Source organism: Maylandia zebra, linkage group LG22, assembly GCF_041146795.1.
Source record: "Maylandia zebra isolate NMK-2024a linkage group LG22, Mzebra_GT3a, whole genome shotgun sequence".
In the NCBI taxonomy this organism is placed as follows: Eukaryota; Metazoa; Chordata; class Actinopteri; order Cichliformes; family Cichlidae; genus Maylandia; species Maylandia zebra.
In genome coordinates this window covers 35,710,221-35,720,030 of record NC_135187.1, presented here as the reverse complement: position 1 = coordinate 35,720,030, position 9,810 = coordinate 35,710,221, and the positions used below count along the sequence as shown (strand labels likewise).

General features: G+C 38.3%; 1 protein-coding gene and 1 long non-coding RNA gene across 2 annotated transcripts; one reads left to right on the top strand and one right to left on the bottom strand.

Annotated features, from left to right (window-relative positions):
* Window positions 1-489: 489 nt before the first annotated feature.
* On the top strand, window positions 490-1,902 carry LOC143414644 (uncharacterized). Its single transcript, XR_013095303.1, has 3 exons — window positions 490-595; window positions 959-1,066; window positions 1,630-1,902. It is a non-coding gene; the product is annotated as an uncharacterized LOC143414644 (long non-coding RNA).
* Window positions 1,903-2,457: 555 nt separating this feature from the next.
* LOC112430677 (uncharacterized) lies at window positions 2,458-6,832 on the bottom strand. The gene is made up of 13 exons (XM_076879058.1): window positions 6,745-6,832; window positions 6,352-6,389; window positions 5,967-6,051; window positions 5,777-5,867; window positions 5,548-5,636; window positions 5,340-5,467; window positions 5,194-5,245; window positions 4,257-4,354; window positions 4,019-4,155; window positions 3,870-3,935; window positions 3,636-3,682; window positions 3,322-3,470; window positions 2,458-2,603 (listed from the first exon to the last, which is right to left on the bottom strand). Exons 2-13 carry the CDS (start codon window positions 6,374-6,376, stop codon window positions 2,458-2,460), a joined length of 1,113 nt encoding a protein of 370 aa, XP_076735173.1. The 5' UTR covers window positions 6,377-6,389; window positions 6,745-6,832.
* Between the last annotated feature and the right edge of the window lie 2,978 nt (window positions 6,833-9,810).

Here is a 9,810-nt window from a genome sequence, read left to right as displayed (position 1 = left end):
CTGCCCAGTTAAACTGTGACTATCACCAGGTAACTAGGCGTGTTTCTTGAATTAGCAGCAGGTGTTAAACAGCTGACAGATGAGGAGGAGAATGCATGCAGGTAAACTGAGGTACGGTGTACATTTTAGGACATCGTCAGGTATCAGACAAAAAATTGTCAGGTGTCAGTTGTCAAAAAAAAAATTGTCAGGTATCAGAAAAAAAATTGTCAGGTGTCAGAAAAAAAATTGTCAGGTGTCAGTTGTCAAAAAAAAAAAAAAGTCAGGTATCAGACAAAAAATTGTCAGGTGTCAGACAAAAAATTGTCAGGTGTCAGTTGTCAAAAAAAAAATTGTCAGGTATCAGAAAAAAAATTGTCAGGTGTCAGAAAAAAAGTTGTCAGGTGTCAGAAAAAAAATTGTCAGGTGTCAGAAAAAAAGTTGTCAGGTGTCAGAACACAAGGTACCAGAGAGAAAATCTTCCTGCAGGTGGCGCTGTTGTCATGTCCCACCCGAATTGATTTCCAAATATGTCATCAACGTGTTACCGTGGGAGAGCGTAAGGTCATTGACCTCACCGGAGTTTTACCGTGGTTCAGGCTCCTAACGACACAAGGTAAGTTTAACTTTTTCTCCCTTTTGTTCATATTTTTGCCACAGTTGTGTTATATTAAGTTGCAGTTATGTTGTGAAAGTTACATATCAGAGACGGAAAGCCAGTTTTGTACGAAACCAAATCAGTACTATTTTTGTCTGGCTAATTCATTCTAGCTAGCGACAGTGGTGAAACGTGATTCAAATTTAAACTGTTCAGTAATTGTTTTGTATACATTTCAGCAAATGGACAAGCTGAAAGCTTACGAGCAGTTGCATTTGAATACTAATCCTATTTGAAGTAATACATTTCCAGTGGTAGACATGTTAGATTGTCACACCTGGCTATGCATTGTTTTATTAATATTATATATTGTCTTGATAGCTTGAAGGGGATGATGCCGGTTTCATATCACTGGACTTATCCATGGCAGTAGAGTACATCCATGCACAGAGAATCATTCACCAGGATATAAAGCCAGCAAATGTCATGGTAAGCCATATTGTATTTTTCTTTTTCTCCACTTTGTTTTTGAAGATCAAAATAAAAATAGTATATTATTTATTTAACTTTATTCTCTTCAGTCTATTAAACACTACATTTGAACAATGAGAAACTTTTCTGGCATATTCATATAAAGGATTTTTTTTTTAAAGTAAGAAGCCTTACATTGTTTCTTTAATAGTCCAATTTTTCTTTAATATGTTGGTTCTTGCACACCTACAAAATTCCCAAACATGTTGTAAGTTTAGGCTTTACAAACTGAAAGTTTCTATTATTTTATTAGTCTGTACCACTTGCTTAAGTGGAATGGGGATTAAAAAATGCACAGGACTATAAAACCGGGTTGGATCATTAACCAATCTGTTAATTTTAATGTTGGGTATAATAAACAATCTCAGAATAAATCTGCAGTGATTGGGTGATCTGGGTGCTAAAAGCTTTGAGGGTTTTTTTTTTCCCCAATTATGAGCTGTGGTCTTTGGAATGACATTTTTGATAACATTTGTGAAATTTTAGACAACCTGGTAAGTTCTCATATGTATACCTTATAGGTTCACCACCCTTCTAAGAAGGCAGTCCTGACAGACTGGGGCATGGCAAACATAAGAGACACTGTGATGCTTCGTCAAGGGAGTAAGTTCACTGCCCAGGCTACTGGTCCAGCTGGTGGCACATATCTTTACATGGCCCCTGAATGCATACTGATGTTTGAAGAGGCCTCGTTCCAGACAGACATGTGGTCCCTCGGAGCCACATATCTGGAGATCCTGACGGGTTCCGCTCCGTGGATGGTTAAAAAACAAAGAGAACTGGCTGCACTAATGGCCACCACAACCCCACCACATGCCCTATCACATCTCAGTGACAAAAACAGTTTTCTTGGTGGTTTGGTGAGCTATGACCCAGACTCAAGGCCTTCCGCATCTGATGTTGTTAAGTTTCTCAAGTCAGGCCTTGATCTTACGAGCTGATATGGCTACAAGTGGTAATGTTGCTACAGTCTGCAGTTCAAAAGTCTTTCAATGTGAATTATGTTCTACATTATTGTTAACAAAAGTTGTGGTAAATGAAACACTGAATCATTATGAAAGATGGCACCTTGTCAATTGTATTTCAACATTTTATTGTACATTTTGTTGGTCAGACAGTTTTCAAATTACCTGTTGATTTTAAACAAGGATAAATAAATGTTAACAAACACTGTTGTATGATTTTATTGGTCATTGGAAATGTTTACTGGTGCACCTTCCATCCTCTCTCTCTTCAGAAAGATGTATATGTCATTTGCCTCGGCAAACGTAGAAAGTGTAGGAACTGCATTTCTGTTCATGGCAGTTGTGAGCTCTTGGACTAGCATGAGGTATGCAGCAAGGCAACCATCAGGTGTGGCTGTTTTCTAAAATGTTCTGGCACATGTCTCTGAATTCCTGGTTTGCTACCAGTGAAGGCTCTTCCCTCTCACAGATTAATTGCTTGGCATAGTCTAAAAGGTCTGGGTCAACAATGTGCAGCACATTGCCATATCCTGCGAATGAAAGACAATATTGAAAAGATGTTCACTTTGAATGTTAAAAATAAATGAATAATGACAAAGCTGTTCTAGAACCTGTATAAGAAGCAGTCAGTGTTTACAGATGTTATTACAGAAACTTAAAGATGGAAATATCACTCAAACATTTAGATAAATTTTTAGTTAAAGGTGTCAATATGAAGCCATTTTAGTATTGACAGTAGAAATTCAGAAATCTCTTATTGTACTACAAGTAGGCTTCTTCGGAAGACACAAAAGAGAAAGCACATTATAACAGTTTTACGCTCATTACACTGGCTTCCAGTATATTTTAGAAAATTCATTTTAAAATTTTAGTAATGACTTTCAATGCTCCGAATCGTGAAGCTCCTGCCTTAATTTCTGATCTTATAGAACCCCACGCTCCCTCTCCCAGCCTGTGATCATCTAATCAATGGCTGTTAGTAGTCCCACCAGAAGACCAGAGGCAAGAGATCTTCCAAAGCGGTGGCTCCCAGGTCATGGAATGCTCTGCCTCCATCATTACGTTTCCTTGATTGCATTTATTCTGTATGTTCGATTGTGCTGTTTTATGTTTATCTGTTTTATATTATTGTGAAGCCACTTTGTGGTTTTTATCCTGTGAAGAGTGCTATATCAAAGTAAAAGTAAACTAATGAAAGTTAAAAAACAAACAAAAAAATAAAACCCCACAGGCTTTCAAATGACATACCAGGAGGTGGTGAGGTAAACAGAAGGTCGGGTTTCCCAAATGGACCAGGTGCATTGCGTTGCTTGCGGATGTCATGGGTGTTCCAAACTGTTTGCTCCGTTTTTAAGTCTCTTTGAAGCAGTGGCAAGTGTGAGTACTGCAAGCAGTTGCTATGAAAAAGGAGAATTAAAAAATTAATATGTTCATCTGCTTCTTTGAGGTAGAATAAGTAAAAGCTAAATTTTAATCAGTACTCAAAAAACAAAGGCATTCCTAGACCACATACTTTCATACTGCTGCTTGATTATTTTTCATGTCTAAAAATATTGACTTACATGTGCACAGGATTGTCCAGTTCAAGGATCCCAGACTCCATCATGGCCTACGCATGTTGTTTTGAAAAAGACATAAGTTGTGAAGGTGAGAATTTCATTAGTGAAAAGGTACAGATGTACATAAACACAGATTCTGGCCTTGTGTTTTCAGATAAACTAATCCATCGTATGTTTAACGAAATTTGGATGGCTACTCTTTGTTAATAGGTTTTACAGGTGAAAGATTTGCTTTACCTCAAATGTTGTCAGCCATTTCTTAATCCATGTCCGCTTTAAAATACTGTTGAAACATTCAGCTCTCTAAACAACAGAAACATGACATTATCAGTTTTGTTGTCAGGTTGTTACTTTAGAAATAGTCATTTACCAGCTTAAAGACATACCTGGTTGTGCACTGATGTCCCCATTCTGAAGCACCTCCATGCCTGATTCCCAAGATCTCGCATGTGAAATGCCATCTGCATTTGACCCACAACAAGGTTCTCCTTTCCTCTGTCCCCCCGAATCATTTGAGGACAGCCTAAAGGCACAAACTGAAGATAATTAGTGAATGATGAAAAAATAAATTTATTAACAAAATGTAATCTTTTTTAACCCCCCATTTTTTAGTATATTGCATACCACCCTGTTCTTGAACAGCCTCAAACAAGTATCTGGCCACAAAGTTTTGCTTGCGGTTGGATGTGCCCACCTTTAGCCATAGAACCTTCCTGGAAAATCTGAAAAGAAAGAAACAGAAAAGTGGCCACTTGTACATATGATTTAATCATGTTTTGGCACTATGTTTGGTTTTTGTTACATTCCCCAAGAGTATGCTGGTTTTCCATTGTATTATGTCTAGGCGTTGTTTCTGGTTCCTCCGGCCATTTTGACTGCCATAGTTGTGTAGGCTTACATGCCTTTGGAATTGAATGTGACTCTTGACTGTGTTCAGACTGACGCGAGGGGAGAGCTGCCTTTTGTTTTGTAATCCCTTGTATTCTCCTGTTTATGTGTTGGTTAGGTAGGTTATCGTAAATTGTACATTTTATTTTCTTTGGAGTTAAATTCTATTTACTTTATATCAGGGATGTTTTGTTTGTTGTGTTGGTCTTGGCCCTCCCTGAAATTAACTGTCAGTCTGAAATGGAACTTTAAGACTAGCAGGAAATAAGCCTTTTAAAAACCGCCATCTTGAATCCTCCTTCACTATTCATACTTTATCTTGGTCCCTTAGACCAGGCTTGGCCAAATCCAGACCTCGAGGGCCAGTGTCCTGCATGTTTTAGATATCACACTGGGTAAACACACTTGAATAAAATGATTAGTTCATTACCAGGCCTCTGGAGAACTACAAAACATGTTGTGAGGGTAATTTAGCCATTTGAATCAGCTGTGGATCAAGGACACATCTAAAACCTGCAGGACACCGGCCCTCGAGGCCTGGACTTGCCCATCCCTGCCCTAGACTACTCAGGAGAGATAACACCTCAGTTTACCGCACATCCTTATCTTGAAGCAACTTTGTACTATCACTGAATATAATAAATTAAGTAGCGAATGCCATATTCAAACCTACCCATCAATCCCCAAATGTATCCACATTCCAAAGAACTTCAGTTTATCATTGCCTATATGAAACAACAAATAATAATTACAATTTGTTTCAACAGAAGTACCATCAAAACATGTTTGGAAGGTTAATTGAAAAGATAAAATAAATACCATCAATGTGCCGTGTGTCATTTGGACCACGGCTGATGTAATTCCGACGGGGAATTTTCTTCTTTCCAGGAGATCTCCTCTGAAGACCACTTGCATCCATATACCTCATTATATTAGCAACATCGTCTCTACAGTAACAATAGATTTTACTCTGAGCTCAACAGTAAAACAAGAGAACACTTGATCATATACACACTATTTAACCAACCTGTAACAAGGCCGCACTCCTCTGACATCCCTTACCCGCTTTACCATTGCCCTGATTCCTTGTTCAGGAGACCACTGTTTCATCTCACTCTAAAAAACAAACAAACAGACAATTGAATGTTTGTTTTTTTTAAATCACTACAGAAAATAACATTTATTGTTTCTACAATAGCTCATGACACAGACTTCAGGAAAATATATATTTTTTGCACTGATGTTTTAACGCTTACCTCCACAGCTTTGTGGATTTCAGTAAAAGGTCGTTGGGGGCATCTTCGCTTCAACCCTAGAAGTTTTAAAACTCGTCTCAGATGCCTCTCACTGTTAAAAGACAACACAGACTTACATTATATTAAATGCAAACTGCATGTTTTGTCATTTTAGAGAGTTGTCACGGAAACTGTTGAAATGCAGACTTACCTTATTTTATGCCCATATGAATTCAGTGCACAGCTGATTTCCTTTTGTTTTAAGCCTTTGTTGAACAATGTTATTATCATCATATCTTGAAAGGTTAAGTGTAACAACAACAGTCTAATTGATCACCCACCTCTTACACTGAACATAAGTAATTAACCAGTAAAGTACTAAATCTTTTTATGTGGCAATTACACTAAAAGCATCGTCTATTCAGTGCCCACAAATAAAACATGTGTAGCAAAAAATACACTTCTTTGATATGAAAGAGGTGAACAGTAGTTAATAAATAAGTTGTACTTTAGTCATTTATTTTTAATGCTCTTTTTTTAATAAAAAAAAAAAAGTATTTTTGGTACAGTCATGGGAACCAGCCAGAGTCGGATACTCCTTTCATCATCGTCAGATGACATATTGCAGCAAAGTCTAAAAACAACAACAGAAAAAAACATATCGGGATCAAAAAATATCCCGACAGTAGCAATATAGAAAAGAGAAATAAAGAAAAAGAGCGACAGAAAGGATGCAGGCTGCTCGTGAGCTTTCAGCTTGTCCATTTGCTGAAATGTATACAAAACAATTACTGAACAGTTTAAATTTGAATCACGTTTCACCACTGTCGCTAGCTAGAATGAATTAGCCAGACAAAAATAGTACTGATTTGGTTTCGTACAAAACTGGCTTTCCGTCTCTGATATGTAACTTTCACAACATAACTGCAACTTAATATAACACAACTGTGGCAAAAATATGAACAAAAGGGAGAAAAAGTTAAACTTACCTTGTGTCGTTAGGAGCCTGAACCACGGTAAAACTCCGGTGAGGTCAATGACCTTACGCTCTCCCACGGTCACACGTTGATGACATATTTGGAAATCAATTCGGGTGGGACATGACAACAGCGCCACCTGCAGGAAGATTTTCTCTCTGGTACCTTGTGTTCTGATACCTGACAATTTTTTTTTTGACAACTGACAACTTTTTTGTCTGACACCTGACAATTTTTTTTCTGACACCTGACAACTTTTTTTCTGACACCTGACAATTTTTTTTCTGATACCTGACATTTATTTTTCTGACACCTGACAATTTTTTTTCTGACACCTGACAATTTTTTTTCTGATACCTGACTTTTTTTTTTTTGACAACTGACACCTGACAATTTTTTTTCTGACACCTGACAATTTTTTTTCTGATACCTGACAACTTTTTTTCTGACACCTGACAACTTTTTTGTCTGACACCTGACAACTTTTTTTCTGACACCTGACAATTTTTTTTCTGACACCTGACAATTTTTTTTCTGATACCTGACTTTTTTTTTTTTTTGACAACTGACACCTGACAATTTTTTTTCTGACACCTGACAATTTTTTTTCTGACACCTGACAATTTTTTTTTCTGACACCTGACAATTTTTTTTCTGATACCTGACTTTTTTTTTTTGACAACTGACACCTGACAATTTTTTTTCTGACACCTGACAATTTTTTGTCTGATACCTGACTTTTTTTTTTTTTGACAACTGACACCTGACAATTTTTTTTCTGACACCTGACAATTTTTTTTCTGATACCTGACAATTTTTTTTTTGACAACTGACACCTGACAATTTTTTGTCTGATACCTGACAATTTTTTTTTGACAACTGACACCTGACAATTTTTTTTCTGATACCTGACTTTTTTTTTTTTTGACAACTGACACCTGACAATTTTTTGTCTGATACCTGACGATGTCCTAAAATGTACACCGTACTGAGGGCCTGTTGAGCTGATCGCTGGTTTCGTGAGAAAAATGTCAGCTCGTTCTTTATGTTACAGAAGCACAGAGACACAAGACCAGGCGGAAAGAGACGATCGTTCGGTGAAAATGAGAATCTGCGAATGCAACATGTGGAACACGGAGAGTGGAATATGTAAACAAACCGGTTAACGTAACCCCCTGGGTGCACTCTGCATGCTAACTGTTAGCAGAGCTAGTGAAATCTCTGACAACATCTGAGCACTTTTGCAAACATGTTCTATGTTGACAACCTGACCAGACATACGTCGCGACATTCGCGGCTAAAACACTGTTAAAAGTGTAGCTGGTGACAGAAAAACGGGGTATTTTAAAACTACACCACCACCATTGCTGCCTGTGATTTGATCTGCATTCTGGGATACCTGGCTGCCCCAAGTCTACACAAGCAATCGATTATCTAGGATCGACCTGTTTTGACTTACTTTGCACGGCAACCAATCAAATGTTAGAGAAGCTGCATGGGCAGCGTTAACCCCGCCCCCTGAGTTTGATGGGTGAGGCTGACAGATAAAATTATTTCATGATGAGAGCCAGGCGCCAGGACTGCCAAAATGAAATAAATAAATATATCATTAAATAATTAATTAAATGTGTCAATAATTAATTAAAATGTGAAATACATAAATAATTAATTAAATGTGTCAAAAATTAATTAATTACATGTGTCATAACTATTTATTTAATTAATTAATTCCAATTTTAATTAATTATTGCCACATTTAATTAATTATTTAATGGTGTATTTAATTAATTCATTATGGCAGTCCTGGCACTCCATAGGCTATAGTCTCGTTTCCCTGTTTGCCTTGTGGGTGGATGAGGATGGTCGCTGGGACTACTGGTGTGTGGTGGCCTCTGTCTGTGTGTCTTCCTGAGTTGGTGGCGATGGAGAGCTGGAGTGGGTGCTGCCTAATGGTCTTGGGATGTGGGTGCTTGTGGTGGCAGGTGCTGGCCCCCAGCCTGGAGCAGGAAACACAGCATCAACACACATCCACCTGAAAATCAGGCTTTTATTCACTCCAGAGTTTTATCATATCCCATATGCCCTTTTTAATTTGTCGCAGCACTATAGGATATTTGTTTATGTCCCGATGAATACACCTAACCTCCACCCACTTTGCCTCCAACAATGCCCCATGCAGGCCAAACCAGGGTTTGGTCTGTGTGCAGTACGAATCCATCATAGCCTGGCACCTTACCACTATACTTTACATCCCTCTAAGACCAAGGGAGGGTGTTTTAGGGCTGGCAACATGGAACACCTGTCCCACGTCCGACCACGGGCACTCATGGTGGACGTATCCCGGTTGCCATCACCTCCAGCAGTCCCTCCCCTATTGATGCGGCTCCCAGTAAGTGAGGTGCGGAATGTCAGAGGGAACAGGTGATTATGATGGGACTAACGACTCTCTCCCCTTTTACAGCGACAGAAGAGACTGGTGGGAGGAGTGTGTGTAGTGGAGGAAGCCACAGAGAGAGATGACTCTGGGCTACAAGATAGTGCCAAACATAACACTGCTTGTGGACAAAATATAACTGAAACCACAACAATTGTACACTTTTCACACAGACAAATCTGTGATTTATTTTTTTAAACGACAACACACATCAATGGCATTCACTAAGAAAGGTTTAAAAAATGGGCAAAGATTGTGGTTGCTGTTAGTTTGTTGAAGGACGTCTCTTATATCATCATCAACAAGTGATGAAAGTTTCATTCTAATGTAAATGATCCAGAAGAACTGAACAAGTTTTATTGGAGACTTTTTGCAATTTGGCACCATCTGTGAAAGATAAAAATTCTTAGACGTTGAACAGCGGAAATGAGGATTTCTTTTTTGTCAAGAGATGTATTCTAAAGAAACTTCTTCAGCTGAGAGTCAGAGAGGAGAAACACACAGTTTTACTTGCAGCAAGGGCAGCCACAGAGCACTCGCACGACAGTGGGGGCTCAGGGACTCGCGCTCTTACTGCTCTGGTCTTTATTTACATACAAGGGTAATACAACAGTAAATACGTTTGTTCATATCAGTGAGATGTT